General features: G+C 32.8%; 1 protein-coding gene and 2 long non-coding RNA genes across 14 annotated transcripts in view; 2 read left to right on the top strand and 1 right to left on the bottom strand.

Annotated features, from left to right (window-relative positions):
• The window catches only part of LOC105831435, a 177808-nt gene that overhangs the window by 14553 nt on the left and 136422 nt on the right, over positions 1-26833 (top strand). The window lies entirely within an intron of this gene.
• Positions 1-26833, bottom strand: part of LOC105834938 (glutamate receptor ionotropic, kainate 2) — a 124702-nt gene that overhangs the window by 1472 nt on the left and 96397 nt on the right. For 5 of the 7 annotated variants that reach the window (XM_012677797.3, XM_036290522.1, XM_036290525.1 and 2 more), the window contains 10 exons: positions 26577-26729; positions 19022-19225; positions 18072-18275; positions 15585-15689; positions 14737-14994; positions 7933-8130; positions 7533-7758; positions 6973-7137; positions 3279-3379; positions 2370-2574 (listed from right to left, as the gene is read on the bottom strand). In XM_012677797.3, the coding sequence (XP_012533251.1) occupies positions 2370-2574; positions 3279-3379; positions 6973-7137; positions 7533-7758; positions 7933-8130; positions 14737-14994; positions 15585-15689; positions 18072-18275; positions 19022-19225; positions 26577-26729 (1819 nt within the window). The remainder of the gene's footprint in view (positions 1-2369; positions 2575-3278; positions 3380-6972; positions 7138-7532; positions 7759-7932; positions 8131-14736; positions 14995-15584; positions 15690-18071; positions 18276-19021; positions 19226-26576; positions 26730-26833) is intronic. The other 2 variants (XM_012677804.3, XM_012677805.3) reach the window with 1 other exon arrangement.
• LOC118646818 lies at positions 15696-17419 on the top strand. Its single transcript, XR_004964250.1, has 2 exons — positions 15696-16261; positions 16885-17419. It is a non-coding gene; the product is annotated as an uncharacterized LOC118646818 (long non-coding RNA).

Genomic DNA, 26833 nt, shown 5'->3' with positions numbered 1-26833 from the left:
TATGAATTTTGTTTGAATATAGATAGATGTTTATAAATTAGCACAAAAATCATGGTTTGAAAAGCGATAATGACAGATAATGAATAGAGAACACTCAAATCTGATAGAATAATGTGGTCAATGTGGTTTATTGGAATTCAGAATGTACTATATTCGCTGGAATTGCATTTTCTCAACAATGCGGCTGTTTAGTGTATATTATCGATAAATGATACATTAACGTTGAGTTAATTGCTATCGGATTGCATGATAGTTGAATTGTGTTACGTCACAATGCGTTTGAATTGCGCGAACACTTTATAGACTCTCGTTGTGTATGTGAAATTATGCATATTGCATTCTGATGTATCTGCATAACTTTTTTGTTTTAAAATAATTTTTTTATCTTGAAAAGAACGACCATTGACAATGATTGAAGAGTTTGAATGGATATGAGGTCGATTCCGCAGTCGATCACCTTACATTATCGTAATAATATTTGGCAGGTGGTATTTTAAAAGATACATCACGTATTTTCCAGAGAAGTTTACTAAAATCACGAATAACAGTAGTAATAGGCTTTGAACCAATTAAGTGATGAAATTTGTATAAATCTTTAATCTTAATATAGCACAATCTTGCATGCTTTGACGATAATAGAGTCTGTGTAAGGATATGAAAGATAGAGATATAATATTAGGGATAAAACAAAAGATACGATGTTTTGTTACAAGGAAAATATTTTTTAGAGTATCTTAACTCACAATGATTCACAAAAATTTATGGTAATGAAAAGTAATATTCATCTTGATTTGCTTCATATTTATGTTTACAAGGCAAACTAAACATTAATTTTTGAAATTTGCTCAAAATTTATTTAAATCTTTTTAGTAGTCAATTGTTTTATGAATTTTTGCCAATTAAAAAATTTTTTTTTTAATAATAAGAAAGGAAAGTTTCATATAAAATAATAATTTTTATTTATATCAAGCAAGAAAAACTAAATGTTATTAATTCTGATTCTAAATATAATATTATATAATAAATTATTAAATTAATTTTATTTTTGATATTTATTTCTGGACAATTATGTTATTATATTATATAACACCAATTTAGTATATTACAAAATATAATATGAGATTACAATTTGAAGTGTTTCCATTTTATAAAATACTTTATAGTATAAAATACTTTTATATTCTCATTTAATTATTTCATCTCTGAGGCTAATGTTTTATAGAGTGTACTCTCATATGTTTTTATATAAAATATTTCTGATAGGTTTACATAGCGTAATTATCATGGTATAAAAATGTAACATATAATATACAGTCCTCTCAAATTTTCACGAACACGATCAGCTTACATCACTCAACGAAAATGTTAGATATTGGTTATCGCGTAATATTTGCATCATATGAAACTAAACCATGAAATTAAATTGCGCTCGAAGGTACAGTGCGCAATAAAGCGCACACTATTGTTGTTGCAAATTTATGCATGCAATTATGTCTAACGTACTGCAATTGTAAGCGTGTGTGACATTATCCTGCATTGCAAACAGTTCGTTAACTGCGAAACAGAAAACGTGCGAAAACAGAAAAGATCTTAAAAGTAGTTGAATATACGTTTCACAATGTGCACTCGCGTCATAGATGAGCGTCACAGTCTAAAGTACAACAGCTATTAAAAAAATGTACACATTTCGTCACAACATTTTACAGATAGACGTGAATATACCATAAATAAATCCGTGCGAGATTCGCGTGGGAGATAATTGACATTTGTAATACTCCCTTGTCAAATGATGTGTGAAATCTTTGTCGAATATTTCCCATTTATTTCCCTGAGTTTCTATAATATTAAAAAAATAAGAAATATTTAGGGGCTTATTGGAAGCTGTACTCTCAACACGGTAATATGAGCGCGAATCTTCGACTGTGCATATGCATATCAGCTCTCGGGGGGAATACTCTTTTTCGCGCTAACATATAAAGACGAGAAAAATCCAGAGTTCACGTAATTGGTTCCGTTCGGCGAAATTGAATTACCGTGGAATGAGTACTGTTCCGCGCGACCAACACAATCGGCTCTCGACGGAAAGCTCCTGGTAATCTGCTGCTGCGTTTCTATCTCTTCTGATTGTTTCATTATTTTTTTTCCGCGAATATGTACGCCAATGACAATTTGTTTAAGCCCGTTGCAAATGTCTGAGCAGAATTTGTAATTGCGAGTCGCGTACAATAGTAGTTGTTTAAAGCGCCGTTACTGTCTTAAAGTTGAATTAAAGATACCCAACCACAAGTTTACAGTAAAAAACTAATATCCTCGAAGATGCCGATTGCAAAACTTGATCGCACGCCCGTCGTGTGGGACAAGACTTACACCATTTAATCGCGGGATCTCGATGCTCGGTATGTAGGTCGTCTCCTCGTGTTCGGAGTAGAGGCGCGTTCTTCTCCTGGTGGAGCACGGGCTGCAACGGCCGCATAGCCCGGCGGCCGCGGAATTGCGCGATTTCGCAGCGGGTCTCTGCCGGGAGCCGCAGCGGACGGCGAATCGCAATTCCGAGGCCATCTCGGCGCAGAGAGACTGTCGGGTTAAGTGATGGTCGATGCGCAGGAGGTACACGTGCGTGTTTACCGTCCAAGGAGTAATCGTCGACGATGCAGTGGACGCCAGGTACGACAGGTACAACATATACCAAGAGACAGTACACAAAACGATCATACAAGACCCGAACGCATGCAAGGCTGATTTCTCCGTCGCGTGAGGCTATTTGTTCATCAAGACATCGATCTTACGAACAAACGTTATAAACGACTCTCTGAGAATACGACTCATCGCATTAACATCTAATCTATATTCGTTTAACTGACATAAATCAAAAACACACACATTAAGATCAAAGATCATTGAGAAGGCAGAAATTTGATTTAAATATGCGAAAGGAATAGGAAAGTGCAAAATTAATAACTGTGGAATGGATTTCTTGATTATACTTTGTACTTTGTATTATTCTTTTTTTGCTCTATGAAATAGATTTAGTGTTTATTTAGTATATTTTATATAAAACACATTCTGCCTGTTATCAATCAAAGCAGTATGAATAATAACAATGGTACTTTAGGGTATAAGAAATAATATTGTAACTTGGGAATGATCATCATAAGAATCTGAGAAACGAGTGAATTTTAAACCAAGATCCAAAAGACCTCTCTTAGCCAAGAGAAAGTACAACTCATGCAGCACGTTCACATAAAATCCTATACTGTTCTATGTCTCTTTTAACTTACCCTGTCCGATTGGGCATTCTTCTTGGAATTCCAACAGAACTCGAGAATTGCCACTAGGATTGCTAGCGCCAGACCGCAGAGCAATACAACAAAGACACCTCCTGAAATGACAGAATCGAAACTTCATTATTTTAATGTCGGTCATCCTTCTCTAATTTCACCGCGAGCGAGACGCCGTTGGCAGTCACGAAGTACGATAGGGCGTGTTTGTACCCCATTTCGAACTCTTCTCGTGATTCTTTCACCCTCTTTTCCCCGTACCACCCTTTGTGGCGCTAGTTTGTCGAGGAGCAAAGAGAAGAGGGAAGAAGTACGACGAAAGAAAAAAGGTTCACAGCGGCGGCCGCGGAAAATCGTGCGCGCAATATCTAAGCGGAGCGTGCACTTTCAGATCGATCGGATTATACTTTTTGGTCTGTTTCATGGGGAAACTTCGCGATGGAGTATTCGCGGGTAACGACTGTGAGTAGGGCGTGCGTGGAAACGTATATACTGATAAACGGCGAGGTTTTTGTATTTATTGCGATGCGAGAGTCGTGCGAAAACAGTGAACTAGAGAGGGATATTTACGCTACGAAGTTTAGCTTGGCCCCGATAGAAACAAAAGGATAAGAAGTATACGGAAGTTCAAGAGAGCGTTGCATTCAGAATTAACGGCTGTTTCCATAAAGATTCGTGAGATTATTCGTAAAACCGGAACTTTCTCCAGCACGAGTCGTAAATTGATATATGTTATACCGACTTATAAGTTGCTACGTCCCACTTCTCTTATTTCTTCAAACGTCGAATACATTCGATATTTCTTGTAATCGTCCGTTAAAATAATAGTTGGAAAAAATTGTGAAAGCTTAAAAAAAGTTTTCAATATTTTTTGTTCTGCATTTTATTTCGAAACTAATAAATTTAATGAGTATAACGAGATACGAAATGTAGGATTAGAGCTAAACAAAATATGGATAAACTGCTTTGGTAAACTCTTCAACTTTCTCGCCAATATTTTCCTGTACGTAATCAAAGATGAGTTTCCACTTTATTGATTAAAAATACGGTGCACGAAGTTCGTTTCCATACAGTCAGCAAATTCGCCTTTCACGGACTTTTCAATTTCTCTCATACAAATTCCATGATAAAAAGCAAAGTCATTAGCAATTGATCACTCTCTGCAGCTGTATTTTTTATAATACTATAATTTTTACTGAATTAAATCCTTGTATATATTTAAATTCGTATGTAAAATATATTATCTTCAAATTCATAATTATTAAATTTTTGCTTCCAATTACTCTAATTTATACAAAATACAAATCAAATGTAATAATTATAAGCTAGATAGAACTTTCAAAATACATTCACTTATGCTGATAAATATTTTTTGTTCGTAAAACTTCTAGCTATAATATATTCAAGCCGGGAGAAAGAATGGGGAACAAAAGTATGTATAGAGGCGCTTTTGAACGGGCTAAAAAGTGTCCACTTATCGTTGACGGCAAGACAACTGGGCCGGGATCTCGGGAGGATGCAAAGTAGATTTGCATAACTACACCGTCGTGATTTATGACGACAGCCCGGACGTCTCGCCGGAAGGCCGAAAGTTTCTCGCACGAGCGGGCGCCTGGATATCACCGGGGTTTCGCGCCTATTTCGCGAAACGATATCAAGAGTTGGGCCCGCGAGAGAGATCGCGCGACATTGTACGGCTACAGGTCGATCCGAGTTTCGCGGTGGGCAAGTTCTGTTCGCTGAGTTACAGGATGTATATGCCTAAGTTTTCCGTAAGAACGGCGGACTCTCGCCAAAACACTTGGGCACGAACTGGGAATTATCCGCAGCTCATCGTTCTCGAAGAGATTCTCTCGCTAATTCTGAAACTCGCAAAGTTAGAGATGTTCTAAGGGACAAATGAGCAAAGAGAATGCAAGGTCACGCTAAGTGGATTCGAGTGAATTTCCGATATTATTATCTTAACATCGCTGCGTTTATCAATTTTGCTTCATTGGTCAGTGAATATATTTACAGAAATATATTAGGTACGTTAATAATAATAACTATGTTTAATGGTATTGCATCAATTTTAATAATAATAAAAAAATTTTATTTATTTCCTTTTTTAAATAAATAACTTTCATTATAAAAATATTTTTCTCTCTTTGATATGTATTTTAATAAAATTTAATATTTTAATATAAAGTAAGACTTTTCAGACAAGCTATACGCCATGAAAAGATTCTCTATGACATCTTTAAAGCATCCGACAAAGTGAAAAAGTCAATCTATATACATTTCTACCTCAATTACTTTAAAATTACTAAAAGAGCTTCCTTTTCTCGAGATGGTAGACTGCTTATTCTTATAAAATAGCACGATAGAGGTCAGTCGACAACGATCGCTTTTTTTCATGGCAAATAATCACGAGACATTGAAAAGAACGGAATTAGCAATTCAACTGTAATTTCGCGAGATTTTTGCGTCTCATCATTGAGTCAGTTCGTTCTTCTTTCTGTCTTGTCGAGTACATTTACACCGTCGGCAAAATGGGTACTTATCCGAGTTACAAGACGGCGAAGAAACGACGAGAAAGGCGAGGCAAAGTAGGTAGATAGCCCGAGAGTTTCAGCGAGTAAAGGGGGAGGTGGAAGAGCCAAATCAAGGCGGGAGGAGAAAGAAGGAACTTGTTGTGACTTCCATAAAAATCCGGAAGCGGTTTCCGAAGAGTCCTAAGAAAAATTCGTCCGCGAACTTTACGCGAGATTCCGTTGCGCCTGAAAGCCTTTTCTTTTCTTTAATTCAGACATTGGCCACTTTGAGTTCAACTGAATGTCGCTGTTTTTTAATACAGTAACAAATTAACTTTTTCGACACTAATTGAAATTACTGTGAAATTTATGTGCGATGCATAAATAAATGCATATAAGATCGATATTTATTGATACAATATATTTAGTTTTAAAACTTTATATAAAGAGAAAATCAGGGTTTGTTCAAAGATGAATAAATAGTTGACTTTTAGCGATGTTTTATGTAAAAAATTTTGAAGTATTTTTATTTAGTTTTAATTTAGTTTTTTACAGTAGTGATTTATGTTACTGTACGAAATGTTTTCTACCACTTTTTTTATGCTGCGGGAATTTTATGAAGCGAACAGAACATTTCATAAATGACTGAAATCTAAAACAGATGTGGAATATGCGAAAGTTATGACTATTAAACATCCCTTCTGTTTGTGCACATACAAAATGTGTCGCCAATGGGATATGCCGCAGCTGTTACAGATTTATAGCCTGCAAATATAACTTATAGATTGCATCGAAATTTGTTGTGTTATAATTGAACTACATTTGTGAATAAAATATAGTATTACAAATTCGTTTTAATACACTATTAACTGTACTCATGCGCGCGTAATTCAAATATTGTGAAATATCCGTTCAAAGGGATCGTTTTTGGCATTCAGTTAATTAAAATTAATTAACTCAAAATTTTTTGATATAATGTTATGTAGGCAGATAATAATTATCTTGCTGTAATTTAGTATAATATAAACTATATAATATAAATTAGGTTAGGTTTTTATGCAAAATATAAAAAATGGAAGAATTCTGTTATTCTCTTTCAGTTAGTTTATCTTAATTTTAGCTTATCTTTGGATTGTGGGTGTACTTTTGATTGATAAAAAAATATGATTGGATGGACATACCAATATTTTCAACTCCAAGAGCATTAGCTTTGCTTTCCTTATTCTTGTCATCTCTGCTGCATACATCACCCGTGTTTTTCCACCATTTATCATAGAGGATCTGTATTACACCTTTTTCCTGCAACTCCAGAATAACTAGAGAAATTTTATCCCTCCAGGGCGAACCTGCATATAAAAAGCCTTCGTTAGGCTGGTCAAGGGTTTCGCAATTTCTATCTCTGCAGCATAATCTCGAGCGCAACTTTGCCGTTACATTTCACGTCAAATATATTATTAAATAATATATATTTTGAATATACAATTTAATCTCGTATAAAATATCGTCAAATTTTTTGCCGTTTCAAGAAATTCCGAAAATATATAAAAACAATAATCTTTTCAATATAATTATTTAACAAGTAATTTCACGAATAAAGACAAAGCACTTTCGGACTATGTGTTTTGCGAAAATTTTTGGATATTATCTGTATTAGAAATTTTTTAACTTTTAATATTAAATACGTTGATAATTATTTTTTTAATCAAATTTCTATTCGTTTGCTATCTTTATTCATATTTACCTTTTGGAGTAGCAATTCCGTATCCTTTGCTATCTAACAAACCTCCTATTTGTGTTAAATTGCAATCGCGTTGAACTGCGTAATCTAGCATAGTCGATTCCATTAAAAATGCATAGTCGCCTTCCAGAACTCTTTTCACTCCTTCTTCATAAGTTTGAACAAAAACAGATGGACTCTTTGATTCCATAAACCTCCACATTTTTTTATAGATTTCAATTTTTGAGTCCTAGTTAAATTATTTATTACAAATTATTTAATTCTAGACTATCTTACTGTGATACATATGATAGAAAGTTAGAGAAACTTTTAATATTTAGTAATCGTATATTATTAATGACTGAAAATATATTATTACGTTGCATAGAAAATGTAAAAACAATTTACACTCTATCTTACTTACTCTGAAGAATGTCTTCGTACTTCCACCCTCTAAAGTGCCATAAGATATCTCGGTTTGTTCCGCAAGATCAGCGACGTTTTCGATCGGCGTTATCATCCTTTCCACCGTTAGGAAAGCGGCCAAATTCGCAGTATAAGAAGAGATGATGATTAGCGTGAAGAACCACCAAATTCCGCCTACTATTCTGGTACTAGTTGCCTAATAGAGAATTTTTTTGTATTTATCTTAAATAATTTAACCTTAATAAATTTCTTATTTATCAGTTTATGGATATTCTAATTCGACGATATCGAATTATACGAAAATTAATTAATAACAAATTAAAGCTCTTTTTGGCATTACAATACCAGCTAAAAGTTACAACAGAAATTTTATATGAATGTTATATGAAATTTAAAATTTTTGGTTGTACTTTGAGATATACATATACATATATCTATAATTTCTATTTTGCAAATGTTATTAATTTATTTTATATTTGTTATTCTTTTATATAGACTGCAAAAATGAAAACCTTAATTTGTTAGTCGTTTGAAAGTTGTTGAAATATAAACATAAATCGTAATAAAATTATTAATTAATTTTTATTATCTCTTTAACTTTCTACAATTTCAGAAATTATTATGAGAAATAAAATTTCTGTATTACTATAAGTTTTATGCGTTTTCGAACAATTTGTATAATTAATTTTTTGTACTTTTTAGACAACAAAGATTATTTAATCTAAGTATCAATAGTACCAAAATCAAATTCTTGCAAATATGTAAAGAAGAAATTTCCGTTTAAAATTGATGAGTTTTTTACTTGTAAATTTTTTAATACATCTGCAATATGAAGGTAGATACTTTGTCTCTGTTAGGAAGGATAAGGAGATTCGAAGATCGATCGAAAACGCATCAGGGTATATCGAGGTGACGAGGTCGATTTAAAGTGTGATCCCGACGAAAAATTTCTCACAGCAGTCGAAGAATGCAATACTCAGGATCTCTCGTTTAGAATTCACCACCGGGAATATTTCGATCTATTAATAGCGAGGCCGCCGATCGTGGAAACGATCGTCGAATGTAGAACATCCATGAATGATTCTCTCATTCCCGTATTACGGTGCCTTGCCGCTCGGGAATTGAGCGAACGGTTTTAATTCTACCGCGCGGTAATATCCCGCAAAAGGGAGTTTTCATGGTATAATCCACGTATTCAAAGTACGTAATGGATGTGTTTAATTTATATCGAATATAATATACGTGTTTTGCAAATGGTTTCTCTGCGTCGAATGGCTTTTTTTTTTTTTTAGTAATAAGTAACGTGCGTTTGAACGAATCGTTTATATCTTTGTCGATAGGAGAATATTTTTCGTACGTGCACAATATTACGCGCACATATTTGCACGCATACATCTACACCAAGGAATTTAAAGCGTATATTATTATTTGCAATATTACACTCTCTTTTGTTTTAAATGCTCAAACCGCAATACTCAGTAACCGGCGCATCTGCCTGATATAAAACACAATTTGCCAACACTCGAGACAGTTGCAACGACAACCCCGCATGTACATACGTGCCACCAGAGTCAATTGGCATTATATAATGTATCATAGATATTTATATTTTCACATGAAATGCTTCCAATTTTTGTTGAATATATATTACAAAGTTTTTACGTGAATATAAGCGTGTAGTATAGCACGAGATTCTAAGATTTGTTTTAATATTTGGAGATAAGCGTATAATATACAATTTTACAACGAGAAATTACGAATATTTAGATCCACTTTGATTAGATTAGAATTAATAGTAGATCTAAGTCGTACATGTTTATCATTATCTTAAATCAGTTCCAAAGACCAAGCAACTAAACGCAAGGATGAATAATTCAGTACTTGTGATGCCATTTGCACTCATTGAAGCAAATTGTTCTATTCGTATTTATTCGTGCTTATTTGCCTAGTTTAAATCTATACATATACGTGTATTTTCGCAATTTTTAAAATAACAGTATTTTGTTTACTTTTTATTTTTAGCTAAAGTAGTTAGATTGACCAAAAATGCAATTTACGCTTTAATCAAATAATTGGTACATTTATGTATTAATACATAATTTAATAAACTAATTACCCATTTGATTAAATACTACATCTCGGCGCGAGAATCTGCTGTTATTTATATAAATTTTAAGTAATTTATATCGAGTAATATTGCAACAGGTACCTATATTAAATACAATATGCATATATAGCTTATAATTTAGTAATTGCTTTTGCTAGTGTAGTAGAAACGGATGATGAAAACGCGGAAATTCGTGAGGTATCACGGTGAACATTCCCAGGCGAGATGCCGGGACATGTAATTGTTTTCACGTGCATCGTTGCTTAGTGTAAACAAAACCTCCTTTCTACCTTGCTGCTGGCATTGTCAGGGAAACAACACCAACTTCAACCTCTCGGTGAAATCTCGCGAATTTCTATGCTCTATAATAGATGACCATAAAAACTGCATGCATCTATGCTACAGCTTTCAGAAAACTTTTAAAAGCAGCAATTAGCAATTAGCAATTAGCAATTAGAAATTTAGTATAGATAAATATTGCAACGTAATATTTATTTTTTACAAAATTAATACTATAAATGATGATTGCAATGATTATCACATAATATTATGGAATAAAAATCTATGTATAATAACTTTTTGTTTTAAAAATAATTTGTGTAATATAAGTTACAATTTATTTGCAAGTGAATACAAACTTCTTATTCGCGACTTTTATTTCTAAATATTTTTGGTAATATTATATAACAATAAATCAATAAGAATTATAACAGAAATCTAAAATCTTCCTTCTACTAGATTTTTTTTCTTTTAGTAACACTTTCTTGCTTTTATGTGACATGAAATATGGAGCAAGAAGTTCGGAAAACACCATTCGATGCTGCAGGAAGAATATCCGCAACTGTCATTCGTACAAAAGTGAAGAATCGAATGTTGAATTTACTACCCAGAATTTACCAGAAGCTACTTTTATATCATGTTTCTTGCATACAAAGTTCGTTGCTTCTTAATCCATTGTAACACTAGTTCGAGAAATTGAAGTTTCAAGAAACTTGATATTTTGCAAAATACTATATATCTCGATGTTAAAAACAGGAAAATTATTACTTCAGTGTAAATGTATATATCATACGCCTTAATTGCAAATATATAAATTATTACATTAAATATTGTGTAATATAAAATAATGTCATAAATTAGAAGAAAATAAAGAACCGATTTTAGAATTACTGCAATAAAATGAGTAGTTTAAAATAATTATATTAAAAATAATAAAAAATTTCTATAATAATATAAATACAAGAAATTAAAAAATATTTGACTAATATGTGCATGCAGGGCTGATTTTCGTTTTTCTGATTAATTGTTTGATTTATTATTAATAGTTAAATAATAATTTAAATTATTATGTAATTAAATTAGTGCGCTTGCTCTCTTTAAGTTTTATTCTCAAAAAAGTAATAGAAAAATAAAACTTAATAAAAGTTGATACTCGTAATAAGTCACATGACTGTGGCATTCATGTTTATCGACTTATTATTGTTTTCAGAATTGATAATTAACTTTTTACAGAAATAATTTTTTATCATTATATAACTTAAAATAAATTATCACTTACCAAATGTTTAAACATTTATCTAATGTAACTAAAAGTTATGACGCAGACAAAATTAAATAAAATTTTCAGAAAATAGTTTTACGTGCGCAAGCTTGATTTATTTTTATTTTTGTAAGCACAGCACAAAAAAGTGTAGCACGAATAATGACGTAGTTTCTTTCGCACCGAATGCTTCCATTGTCCACGATAGCAATGCCGGTGCCGTCCCAGTTCATATCCCGCGGATACTTTTCTCACGATTGACGGAACTCTATACAATATTGCACGTATTATTCGACAACTGAAAGCCAATTGCGCACTATTCTACACTACTGACGTTCTTTATTTCATTCCCATTGTATTATATATAGTACGTCTATATAAATAAAAATTAAGCGTTGAAAAAAAAAATTTTTTAAAGCGGAATTATACATAAATACTATATTTTTAAAAATTTATTTCGATTACAGCCTGCATTTTGTATTTTATATCTTCAAAGTCCCTTTTATTCAATGCTATTTATCTATCATGGCACACTCATATGGTGCCTTTGTGCGTCTGACATTTATTTGCTTTTCGTCGTGGAATACGTATTAAATTTCACGTTTTATGCAAGTAGAAGCACTTAAACATTGCATACTTAAATGAGATTTGCAACATTTTATGCACGACTAATAAAAGTATAACATTGTGTTTATGAAACAGACATTTTGCGTTGTTGCTTTGAAAAAACTTTTCTACATATCCACACACAGCAGAAGCAAGATTTTTTTGAAAGTAAAAAATAATAACAGACTTATTCTGCTTTTTTATCACATGTATCCTATAAATGCAAATCAATTTTGAATCTTTTAGTTTAAAAGATTTTCTAAATTTAAAGAAAATAATTGGTATTTTTGTAATAAAATCTGTTCGTAAAAAAGATATTTGTAGAAAAATACGCGTTAAATTAGATTATTTTCTGAATTAATATTTTAGCACATATAAGAGAGTACAGTGCGAAAATAATTCGTCTACATTATTTTTTAATCAAAATTTGAGAAAATTGTGAGTCCAAAGTCCTATTAACATTTTGCTTAAACGAGTGTTTTAGTTGCCATGAAAAATTCAAAAGAGCGCTTAAATCGTTTTCCTTTTAATTAGTGCCGTAAAAGTCGTTAGTCGTTGACCTAAGTATTTTTGAATTTTTAAAAATCCGACAAATTCCACCGAGGACGCATGTTCGTAATTACAGGTCTGTTGAAAAAAAGAGATATTTTTTGAGGCGGTTTGACTCTCCGTGGTGACACGTTTACCTTAGGGTTGAGGTCGCTGCCCTGTTGCATAAGTGTGCCGACTGTAAACCAAAAGCTGTTGGCCAGGCTGAACTCGTTGACAGTACTCAGTAGGGGAATGTCGTCGCTATCCGGATCCAAGGCGCTCACGTGATTACCCTGATGACAATGTGATGGCCCCCCGTCGAGTGGTGCAGTTTTAAAAACAATTACAGTTGTATTTAACTTGCAGTTTTCTATATATTCTACATATTTTTATATATTATTCTACGCTATGCAGACATTGACGTGTTGAACAGTAAAAATGCAGATGCGAAGTGATTTTGAATTTTTTATTTTATGTAAATAGCACCTTTTCTTTAGAAAATTAAAGTTTCTTTTTTAAAGCATAAAATATACCTGCTCTCTTGCGTTATTAACGCAAGAGAGCATATTAAGGAAGCAACGAAGCTACATTAAAATAACGTACGTTATTACATATTAATTGAATATTTTTTATTTACCGAATATTTATATCTTGTAACATAAAATCACGCGAGAATGATATATAAAATATTATGGTGCACTTAAAGAGATAGTTTTCTTAAATTAATGGCTGAAGACTATTAAGTGTATTATTTTAATTAATTAAAAATTTGTATAGAAAGTTATAATTATATTTGAAGAAATATTTTGTGTAATTTTAATATAATTGATCGATTATTTCTCGCACCACTCGACGTGAGCCTACCTGCAAAGGGCATTTGCAGCTTGGGCATGGAGACGGCTCTACCCATTCGTAGGGTGAGAATCTTGCCACTATCCATATCGTTAAGGAAACCACCACGTAAGCGCCTAGCAAGGACAACCAGATCTCCACGGCGAGGGGATTTATGAATGAGAAGAGCCGCGGTGGTGTGCGTTTGGTTACCTGAAGCATTGACGTTTGTTATTACTAATCTTCGAGCATTGATTCGATCGACCTAATTTGATATCGAGGAATGAGATTATGATGTAATCGGTGCAGCCGTTCACGTCCAATTGCCATGTCGTGTTCCTTGCTGAAAAATAATTCAAAGGCGCGATAGCGCTAGCTTATAACACTTGCGCCGCTTTCTTGCACAATATCCAGTCTCTCAAATGGCTTGAAAGACGATTCTTTATTTCGACGGAATTACGGGAGCGTATTATTCTCCGGCGCGTCGAGCGGAACACAATGGCGGTGCACTCTGAGTGCAATCGCCGTACGTGTTGCTTTATTTTTTAATGAGAGATCGCTAACACCGTGGGAGGTAATCGAGATTGGATTTTAAGACGTGCAATCTCCATTGCCACGATAAAAGAAGTAAACAATGATACATTCTAAATAATTTATTTTTAAAAAATTGAAATATCTATAATCTTTTATTAAAGAATCTTTTTTACTAAGGAAGATATTCTTTCTTCAATAATCAATGTAAAATAGCTAGAATAATGCATTATGACCTTTAATTGCGAAAGAGAAACTCTCCGTTGCATCACATTCTTGACATAACATTACATACATACATACAATTAATGTAGCAATGTATTGCTCCAAGATTTGCTCGATTGTTTCGCAAGCTCGCAGCTTCAGTGAGCATTTCTGTAATATTGCAAATATATGATTCGCAACATAAACAGATATAAACGAATTGACATGCGCTCTACAAACAGACTGTTCTACTGTTTGCACTCCGTCGAGATGATGAATTTATATGCGCGTTTCCTCGTGAACGGAGGTTCCGTATAGCGTTCGGGTGCGACGAACGTGAGAGAAACGGGTGGGCATGTCGGATGTTCCCGACGGCGAACGGTGCGGTCAGTGAATACGCGAAGGAAAACGGTGAGAAGTAGTCCAATAGTGGAGCACCTCGTTGAGTGTACCTTAGGGTTGAGCCCGCTGCCCTGTCTGAGGAAGGTACCGGTGATGAACCAGAAACTGTTGCTGACGGTAAACTGGTTCTCGACCACGTCGCTCTCGGCCAGACACGGGTGCGGATTGTTCCACTCGTACGGGCTGAAGCGCGCCATCACGAAGAGGGTGAAGCTCACGAGCATGTAGGCGGCGAGTACGTAGAGCCATATCTCGACCGCCAGCGGATTCATGAAGGAGAAAAGCCGTGTTGGCTGACTGGACGGCACCTAAATTACGTCACGCTACGATTTTAATTAAAACGGATCCCGTTTCGTGGTGCGACGCGACGCGACGCGACGTTGCGGGCCGACACGAGTCAACTTTCACGATCCTGGGCATTCAAAGGCTCTTTACACGAATACTCGTTGAAGAAAGACCAGCGCGCGGGACGCGCAACGCAGATTAGTATTTGATGAATTAATTTATTTCTCACATTTAATTAAATGAATTAAAATCACGTTGAATTAATGCATTTTGAAAATGCATATTGATATTATCATAAAATAATTGAAACTTCTATTTATGTTCCTCATTATACAGTGTGCTATAATGACGTGCTCATGAAAGCGAAAATCACTTTTATTAATGTATGTTAATGCAATGCATAAACTGAAACATAATCAAGAAACATTAGAGACATGAACATGCATACTTTGATGGAAGGGTGAAATAAATGATTATTATTATGTCACTTGTATAAGCTACAGCGTAATGCATATTATGCTTATGTAATTAAATTGTATTATTTAAAAAAAATATACAATTTATAAAAATTATAGAATTAAAAAAAAACGGCTTATGCACGGTGTTAACTCACCTTAAATAAGATTCCAATTCCAAGATTCATAAACGGCTTTGTGAAGTCTATTACGCTTTCCCTAGCATAATTAATCGTCATGGAGGCAACCGCTAGATCCGCCCTCTGAAAGAATTACGGTATCCAAGAGTATTAGGGAAATTCAATTTCCTTGATAAAATGAAGTCAAAGTTATACAGAGATGCTTATAATATTAGAGCAAACAGTAGGAGGCATGTATCTTTTACAAAGCTTTTACTAAAAAAGTAAATATCTAAATTGTTTGTTTCCTAGAATTATTTCTCTTGAACAGATAAAATTCGAGACATACCATGAACTATTAATTCTAACCAGATGTATTTTTTAATATATATAAGTGCATTATGGACGAGAGCATAAATTACTGATAAATCTTCGTTCCACGTTTATCCAGCGAAGTAGTAGATGCATTCTTTATGAATGTGTGAGCGTCGCGAACTATAAAACGTCATTTGTGTCATCTTTTGTTCTAGAATATCCTACAGTTTCGTAGGTTTCCAGGTTAAGGTGTCGTCCCTTTTCACAAGCAGCAGATTGCTTTGCATGTTTTATAAATCGCTGATCTTTGGTATTAAAAGAGCTCGCTCTGGGAAGACGAGTTACGAATTTTGCGAGGTGCACGAATTTTTTTCTCTTTGCGTCTCGTGTTTCAAATTAACGTGAGTTGCGCGAATCTTAATTTTTTTTATTGATATTAATTTTGGAGAAAGCTAAAGTTAAATAATTCTTCCTTTGTCGTTCTTCTTATTTATGTATTTTGCAACATCGTAAGCTCTTAATCGCAATATAAATAACAAAATGAAGTAATAAACATTTTTAGATGCATATATAAAAAATATAAATACATTTATTGCTATGTATCATATTTCTTTTACATAACAGAATGTTGCAATGGCAAAATACATATATGAATTTAAAATATGAATTTAAAAAGGCTAAATGATTGATATATCATAGACAATTAAAGGCTAATGGATTCTTAATTAATGCGTGTGTACCATTGCTTGAATTATATATAACCATTAAAAAATTATTAATATTATTGTCAGAACTTATTTTTTGATAATAATAACTTATTTTTAGAACTACAAAACTCAATACGAAAATCAATTTGGATTTATTCTTACATCAATAATATTTTTGCATAGCAACGACTTTTTCACGAATAATCTACGATTTCGTTTTAAATGCGCTTATGTCATTTCTTTACACAGTCCGGTTCTGTGTTTTTTATCTCGTTTCAGTGATAAAATTTGAAATCTAGTAAAGATTCTCTTTTCAGACATTTCCGCTTCCCGACACATTAACTGATAATGTTTTCCGTTTTTCGTTGATTCGTACGTGTATGTACGAGTATGTATTCTCTTCCTGCTAGTACTGGCTATAGATGCGATCATAAGGAAACAGTATGGAATGGAGAACTATTTCTCTCCGGTAACGGAAAGACAACATTTACTTTCCTCTGGATATATACAAGAGTAAAAAAGTCAGAATTATAATCAAAATTCAAAGAAAAATTGTTGATGTTTAAAAAGTATCGGCATTTTTAAATAAGAAAATAGTTTTATTTTAATTTTTAATAGATGTTTTTTTTAAATATAGAAAATAATTAAAAAACTTGGAACGGAAAAATTTTAACCTAAGTAGTAATAAAATCCCATTATTCGAATAAATATTTTGTAGATTTTGTCTCAATGAAACCAAACATCGGATGGAATTAAGAATGAAAGTTTGATATATAATAAATGTCAAACATTTTTCTATTACCTTAAATGTATTCTAATTACGTAAAAATAAAGCGTACAACTATTGAAATGTAGATGTGTTGTTAATTTGATTGCACACGTTGTATGTTTCAATTTAATAACTGATATTGTAACAATTAATTAAGTTTCAATTCGCTGTAGAAATTATGCAAACATTGCGTGTGCACCTACTCGATCATGCAGACAATAATGGATCGGCAGCACAGATTAAATTCAAAAGACGCTCGAAAGCGCATATATCAAACTTTAACTTTAATAACTGCAAAATTTTACAATTCAAATGACAGAGAGTAACATCTGCGAGCTGATCAATGAATCGAAATATCAAATACTGTCGGCCGTGGGAAAAATAGTTAATCCAGATGATTCTTGTATCTAACTACAGGCGTAATGAAATTCCTCACGGGATGGATTTATTGCGACACGCCCACGGAAATTTACTTTGCCCTGCATATAAAATCGGTCTCTTGGATCGCGTGTACCCATTCTCTCTTATCTCGATATTTCTTCTTATACACTGTGTGCTTTCATAATTTCAACAAATTATATCTTATTAATATAATGCGGTCTAAATTAATTCAGTAAAGAAAGCCATATTAATTATTTTATTAAATAGCAATCACTTTTTATTTCTTGTAATATTGAATCGCAAGTTATCTTATGTCCGCGAGGTAAGGAACAGTATCTTTGTATTATGTCTTACCTTGTCCATGAGTTCGCGCACAATTCCGTTCCACTCCTTCGTCTCGGGATCGTATACCCCGTACATGTGATCGGGCACCAATTTGATTGCGTATTGGAAACCGACTTGGCCGGCGATACACTTGAGCAAATCGATGCAGAAGCCCTCGAACCTCGCGTTACCAGTCAAATTCTTGTCTTCTTTTACCATGACGTAGGGTCTTTCCTGTGGAAGATTGAATCCCACTGATAGATTGTAGAATTGTGCTCATCGTGACAGGGATAGGGTAGAGGTAAACCCTTAAAAGTCCTTATTTCTGCGCGAGATGATTGTATCAAAGGAAAAGGATAGGAAAGAAGCCGCCATTCAAGATGAATATATAACACTTTGATCGCTTGTCCCTCAAACATTTCCTTTTCTCGACGCTACCATGAATTTTTCATTTTTCTGAAAATACACAATAACGCCGATAAAATGTTTCCTCGACCAACTAAGATTTTTCCTTGATGTGACAATTCACGACTTCGCTGTTTCCTCTGCTTAAAATCTTCTAAATCGCCTCTAAAATTTTTTATTCTTGTAAAAATACATAAAATAACTTTAAATCAAATTACGAATTCATTCGATAGACCATAAAAATAGAAATAATGATTGCTCTGTAATATTTCTTATTTATCATGCGCACTTATTTTATCAATGGATCAATTTAACGTGAAGACACCACATAATTTAACAAATTTTTGTACGACTCAATTTGCTAAATATTATTTAGAAATACACGTTGAAATTGTTATCTGATTTCAAAATGTAGACTCTTCATTTCTACGTGACGTAACGAACTTATCCGACTACATTCAGGGCAACTTTTATATCACCACGTGATCCATACTCGTCTAGTATTTTGCTCAATGATTAATTCTAACGCTACGAGGGTCACAAACGTGACTAAATTGGATACAAGGTAACATTACCTCTCTCGTCATCACTACGAGCGTGATGTTGGTCGTCGTGGTCTCATAAAAGGCGCCTAGATCCGTAACGTTAATGCCGGACTCGGATTTCCATTCGCCGACTTTAACGAGCTCCTCTTTTTTCAGTTTTAAGAGGTCCAACTTGAAATTGTTTCTCTTTCCTTCGTTAAACTCAATATGTCCGGTTAATCCGTGTAAGCCTGCCTGCAACAGAAACACTCGTATAAGTTTAAATCCGAATTCGATTAGATTTGTCCACTAGCTTGTATTGACAATAAATGGAGACACGTGTGTCTTTTATTTCTACGAACTATAAATTTTACTATTAATATTTTTAATTATTGACACCGCACGAGTAAAATTTGTGTTTCTATAGAACAAGAATGTAGCGTAGTTAAATCTTTATTTTCATGAAAATGTATGTAGTTCAGCCATATAATTCTTTGAAGCTTTATATCTCTACTATTTAAATGTAAGTGGGATGCCGGAAAAATTGCATTTTTATGTAAATAGTGGTCTCTCTCATAAAGAGATAACAGTACCTCGAAGTCGTATCTAATATCCGAAAAGGTGGCGAGACTGGATACTGCCGTCCAAACTGACGCTACATAAATCGCGAGGATCGAAAAATAATAAAACTTTTATACGCAACATTATATCTATAACTGTTTAATAACGAACTCAACCGGATTTACCGTTCGTTAAATCATGTGCGCGTCTGATTCTCGTTAAATTTATTTTTCCTCCGCGTCCAGTAGCTCACGGAACGCATACACATACACACACGATTCATTGCTGACGGCCTACATTTCCGGATGCATACAGCCGGCGAAATTTTTCGCATTAATTACCGTTTGCGGTCTACCGGTGGTTTGCGCGTAGTTTATTTGATTTACATTTCTTCTTTTTTAGTACATGTCTGTTTGCGAGGTTGATGAAATATTCTCTCATAATGTGCTTCTTAAATTCGATCCATTTATCCTATCAATAAAATAGGAATAATTTTAAAAAGTTGAACTTTTATTATATAAACTTTATGTAACATTTTTATTATTCTGTTTATCATGTTGATTGCGTGGATAATTAATTAGCATTTTTAATGTAGTTTACGGTTCTACAAAATATCGCCGTCCGTCGTCTTTTTAACGCATAAATGTTTTGAATACTAATAGTCTGATATATGCATGGTCATATCACTTTTTGGATGCATCTCATGCTTTATTCCACTTGTAATTGGAATTTAATCGGAGATGATTGCTGTACGGAATACGAATGAGTTTATATTACGTAAAAAGATAAAAAAGATAAAATATAAATCGATATCTCATCTACATTGAGAAAATGTAGCTCAATTCGAATGGATTTTTGAGCGAATATCTTGTTCGCTACTCGTTGTCAGTGCACTACACATAAGAGTAAAGTCCAAAGATAAATAATTTAATTGTTTTGCATGCAGTTTTTTATATTTTTTTAAAAACGTATTTATTAATATAAAAAAACTTATTGAAAATGTTCTTTATTATTAAGTATATCATCAAATAATTTATTTAAATAAACATTGGTTATTAAAAAGTTTTAATAAATATTTTTATCTCTAAGAGATATTATTAACAATTCAAGAAAATAACTTTAACTTTGAAAAGTTATTATATTATTTAAATTAATTCAGCCGTGACGAAAAATACGTTTAAATCGAGTTACAAAGTTTTACGAATTTATGCATTGGCGCACTTGTTAACGATTTGATAAAGGCTAGCGCACAGAAGTATGGTTTTCGCTTGTCTGCGTTTTGTACGGTTATCTCGGAACGTATTTTTGCAACCTTTATGATTCCATGAAACGCATTGTCAAATTATTTCGGGAAAAAAAAAAGAAAGAAACCGTTTTCTATCAACCTGGCAGCAGGCGCGAGAATTTTAGCAGCGATTCTACAGTTTTTTCGGACTGTCAGCAGCGGTATTGCGGATTGAACGTGGATCGATAAATCTTTGCCGCGATATCTCGTCAGTGCCAACATCGACCGAACTGGTTCGCAAAATCAAAAATACCCCGATGCTCACAAAATAAATGGTAAACGCGCCGGAAGTAACCGGCGCCGCGGTACACGGTGCCGCTTGTATTTTCGGTACTCGATGTGCTCTCGTCCGACGAATACGCACGTTAATTACGCTATGCGTGCGTCGATGCATCACACGTGTAACACTATTACATACGCCCGCATTCTACACAACAGAATACATAGCTCAGGATATTTTACGGAAGTACGTTGCGGTACGTACGAGTATAACTTAAAAAAGGGAAAAACGCGAAACGTTTTGTAAAATGTTAAAATATTGATAGATGAAATATCCGGATTATTCATTGTAGATATACTTTTTTATTTCTATTTTAAAAAATAATTAAAATATTGTTAATAAGATCTTTTTACATTAAAATAGTTTAAATAATAATAATGATAATTCTATTTTATCACCAGATTGTTGAATTTTGATAAATTATTTAGGCTTCTAGAAAAATAGAAATTATTTAAAGTAAATTATATAAGTACTTTATATAATTTATAATAACTAGCCTTATTTCAAAATGACAAAATGGGATGGCGAAGGAGTCGAAGGAAATTAAAATATGTGCTTCTCGAAGCTACGAAAATTCGTCAAATATTATTAGGAAAGTATAATACAACAGGAGAAAGAAGGTACATCGGAAAGTAACGTTGCACCCTCGATTATGACCCGAAAAATCATCGAAATTATTAGGAGTACCAAATGAGCGAGGAAGTTACTGGATTTCTAATAACTTCATTGCCTAATATGCTTTGCTAATACTTCAAACAAAATTTTCCGGATTTTCGACGTCGCGGTACCACCTTCTTTCTCATGTTGTATTATACTTTTCTAATAATCTTTAATAAATTTTCGAATCTTCGAGAGGCACATATTCTAATTTCATCTGATTTCTCTCATTTTGCCAAACATTAAATAAAAATATACATAAAACTTGCAATTGTAAGTTTTATATGACAATTATTAATTAATTTAATAATTATTTGAAAATATACCTAAGTTGGTATAATAATTTTAATTGATTGAATGAGAAAGTATTCTGTATTATATTACGCGTGTATACATTCGAGAGAATTATTTTTTTATAATATTTTGAATCGTAAAATATACACAAACAAAACTTTTTGATAACTATTTGAATAAACAAAATTTTTTATTTGAGGCATTTGTTCGAGGTATAATTTGGTATTTAAAGCGATACAATATTTATATATACTTGTTTACTTATTTTTATTTTAGTAAATACATTTAATTTTTTTAAAGTTTTATATGTTTTACATTTATTTTATGAAATACATTTTACATACTTCATAAGAGATGATTAATTATATTATATCCATCAGTTGTTTTTTATTTATCTACGCACATTTACTTTGACCGAGTCTTTTGTAGTGTATCTCACACATATATTTTCACACCTTTAGAATGCTGAAGTGTACTTAGACTTCAAAGCCGCAAAAACCGCCTATACTTGCCGGGATGCATTGCCGCTTTTGCAACGTGTTTTAGCTTTCAGTGTCCAGCTTGGATTACTTAAACGGTGTAAGATTTGCGAAGGTTTCTAAGCGTAAATTGTAAACGTACAGTACAACAAAATTTATAAAATTATAAAACAATTAATATCATATATATTAATGCACTTTACGATAGGAAATAACATTGTATTCTAATTATATTACATAATGAAATGTATGTATATTGCTTGACGAGAGATTACTGAGTGATAAAAAATTTAGAGCGTTAGTTAAATTTTTTGTAAAAAAATTTACTCAGCGGTTTCCAGCTTAATTTAAATGCTATGATAGTAATGTCGGCTTAAAATGTTAAGCTGGTTATTATCCGCCTAACATTACCTAGAAATACGTGCGCATTGATAATTTACCAGATTGCTCCTTTATTTACATAGTATTCACAGAACGGCAGAAACGGCGGACACGATTATTTCATTAATAGGATATGGTTACGTCGGAAGCTGCCAGTTTCCCGTCGCGCAGGGTTTAAATGTATACGCAGAAAGTAACCGCAATAGTGTACTTGCCCGCGGTATACTATCTCTTTGCAATACGCTATTTATTTCGGATTTAACATGAAAGGAACGTCGATAACTGATACGGCGCTGTGACGTTTCGGAGAGTATTACGAGACGAGAAAGCGTTGATATTTACGAATGAGTGGATACTATACGTGAAAGGAATAGAGAGCAAGCAGACTTATCAGAAACTTTTATAATTCTTGCGACAAAGTTCTTTTTCTTGTCTTCTATTTTGTTTCTTTTCCTTTTTTTTTGTTTATTTAAAACTACAAACACTTTTTTATTCTTTGAAAACGTTGTATATACGACTTGACCGGAGAATGCAGTGCATCTGGATAACAAAAAGATTGCAAGACGAAACAATGTTTAAAAAACCGGCTTATATACCTTCATATATCACGTTTTCTTCTTATCAACAATCATGAGGTAATACGTCGTTGAAAACCCATGACGTGGTCGAGAAAATTTTGAAAAATTGTCGTCTTCCTTTATTTTCGCGTATTCGATTATTCCGAGAATCTAGACTTTTTTATGAGATTCTAATTTCTTTGTTACTACAAAAAGAGAAACTTATTATCGTATAGGAAAAAATGTTGCAGGAATAATTTGCAAAAAGTCGACATTATGTAAACTTATTAGTACAGTATAATAATTTTTTTAACTTGATGCCATGAATTTAACGTATCGAATTTAAAAATATTACAAGTTTTGTATCGAATTTAAAAATATTCACAAGTTTTGAAAGATAATGTCAGATTGAAAAGAATTTAAAAAATTAGCCTTAGACTAATGAAAACAATTGTAATTAAATTATTGTAATTTAATCACTTTCCATTGTGTGTTTGTTTAATTATTTCATGTGATAAAATTTAATGCTATTTAATCATAATTTTAATGAAAATGGCTTCGGAGTTTATTGCGTCTCTTCATCAAAACGTCATGGTTGTGCTGTATTGTGAACTCGAGTTAATGTTGTTTACGTAAAATGCATTATTGCATAAACAGGTAGCTGCACAAGAGGTATTGGCCTCTTTGGGAAACAATTTCTCAACGTGGCAGTATCAGCATTATTAATTACCTGTTGTTTATCGGCAAATTTTTAATGAGAAATTTATATGATGGTTCTTTCGGGATTACAAACATCGCATGTAATCGAGAATATAAAATATTTTTAACTAAGAGAGTTTTCACATAAATATACAATTCGTGTCAGTTTCTTATAAAAAAAAACAATCGCATTACTGTCATTGGGAAACATTACGTTTACATTGGTACGAGTATAATAATCTTTCTGTAGATTTTTAAAATAAAACCAAGCAAACAATAGGGAGAAAAATCAGCACTTTAATTCCGTCTTAGTTTAACTCGACAAACAATCTTTATTTACTTTTAGCAGAACGAAGAGTAGCTTTAAACAGCTTTTCCTTTCTCTATCACGATTAAAACGTGATTTCTGCTTTCCCTCAACAAACACTCCAAGTAAAAGTTCTAGGATCCTTGTTTAAGGATTTAAAAGACCTGTATCTTGTAATACCAATTTGCGAATTTTAAATAGAATTCTACAAATATGTAAGGAGATTCGTAAAGGCTTTCTGGAGATTAGAGGGGTCGAGAAGGGAAGGGAGAAGAAGTATGTAAGGGTCGTAAAATGGCCAGGGCGCGTAGGGGGTAATTGAATGATGTTTTGTGAAATGAGATGTATGATATAATGTTGAGTCTGCAAACCCTGAGGGGACGCAGTAAATAAATACATACATGTTTCGTCTGTCAAGATTTTTTATCTACGGATAACAATGTGGATTATTAGCCACGGATAATAAATGCAGAAATATTCAAGAATTCTTCGGTTAATAAAAAAAAATGAAAATTTAAGCTCCGCTTAATTCGTCATTGTCGCATCTAATAGGGAGGTCCTATGTCGCTTGCACTCAGGTAATAAAACTTGATGCTACACGCGGGAACTAAGTCATGGGCGGCACGTACGCGCGAGTTTACGTACGTGTCTCTCGTATGATGCGGTCGTGCATTCGGGATGGTCGCCGTGCATGGAAAGCGCGACCATGGTGGCTAAAGGAGGAGAAAGCCCCGAGGTGAGGCTTCCGGGATGTAGCTATTTGCTAAATACGTTGTTCAATTATTCATGTGTCAACGTTGCTTTCCTTCCGTTGCCTCTTGCGATTTATCTGTCGGACGACTACCAATCTGTGCAAAGCAGCGAATGGCACTCGATCGTCAAGACGGTAGCTATTTTTTTATAATTTCCTTCTTTGGAATCGTATCTTTTCACGATGTGCCTTGATGCGACATTTTTACACGTATGTTTTAATTGTTTTGTGACTGAGATAATTTTTTATTATAAATTTTATTATACAACGAAAAAGGGATTGTTGTTTGTTTTATTTAAGTAAATATTTCGTTGGTATGTGTTTGTGTCGATAGATTTTAAGATTAACGTAAATTTTTATCATTTTGAAACAAAAAATCGTCAACAAATTTTAAAGACTTGAAAAGAATAATTTTTGTTTATTGTATTCAATGTCTTCATTTATTATTAATAATTGTTAAATATCTATATAATAAAGTTAAATAATATATTTTATTAACCTCTACATTTTGGATGGGATAAGTATTTCTCTTGCGTAAAATAACACTGTCTTTGAAGTTTGAACTTACGCTTTCATTTAATTAGTTTAGTCATGCAACTTATATGTATACATTAGTATAAGTTGACTTTATGTACAAATTTTGAGAAACATATTTTTTCTCTTTAATAATTCTATTGTATACTACAATTTTATAAATAATTTTATAAATAATTTTAATTTAAAAGAGTAGAGCTTCTAGAGGAAAATTAAACATTTATTATTTACATTTTTAGATTAAAATTAAATAGCGCGGAATTATTCGTGAGATTACTCGTATTTGTCTTTAAAAATATATAAAAACTATGCATACACATAATTAACTGTATAACTGTATATTATGAGTTTTGTGCTATTTTTGCGGATTATAAATGATAGAAATATTACATATATTTGAATTTTGAGAAACATTTTGCCGTTTGTTTTACATAGTTTACATTATAAATATTAATTTTAAACCAATTTTATAAAATTTTTGTTTTTATGATAAACTTTTCAAAATAATATTAAGCCAAATTATATATTTTGTTACAAAATTATAAAATATGTTTTTTGCAATTTTGTGTAAATTAAAGATACAGTAATTACAGTCAATTTAGAGGAACTATGGTTTAATTATTAATCGGAATAAAATATATAAATTTCCATTTTCCAAAAAATATAAATAGATTCTTTGATTAGTAGTAAATTTATCACTGCTGTTTAAAGAAAAGAAAATTAAATACTCTGAAATAATTACGCGCGAAAATTCGTGTTACTAGCATCAGTCCCCATACTATTCTATATTCAACGCTTGAAAATTCATAGAACGTACGTACGGCATTAATATAGTTGTAGAGTGATAAACCGTCGTCCCACGGTTCCTCTTTCTCGCAGGACAGATTTGCTGGTCTTAAATCGTGACTACGGTCCAGAGCTGCCAAACCGTGCGCGAAAACCTGTACGCTATCGTACACCAAAGCTGGTTCTGCCTGAAACATACGTTTTCTTTTGACGAGAATTCGTGCTTTGCGTTTCGCGTGAAAAGCTTTAGCGTTAACTTTGAAAGAATGGTAAAATTTTTACTAGTACTGAT

The sequence above is a fragment of the Monomorium pharaonis genome, chromosome 8, assembly GCF_013373865.1.
Source record: "Monomorium pharaonis isolate MP-MQ-018 chromosome 8, ASM1337386v2, whole genome shotgun sequence".
Taxonomy (NCBI): Eukaryota; Metazoa; Arthropoda; class Insecta; order Hymenoptera; family Formicidae; genus Monomorium; species Monomorium pharaonis.
This window is presented reverse-complemented; position numbering and strand designations above follow the sequence as displayed.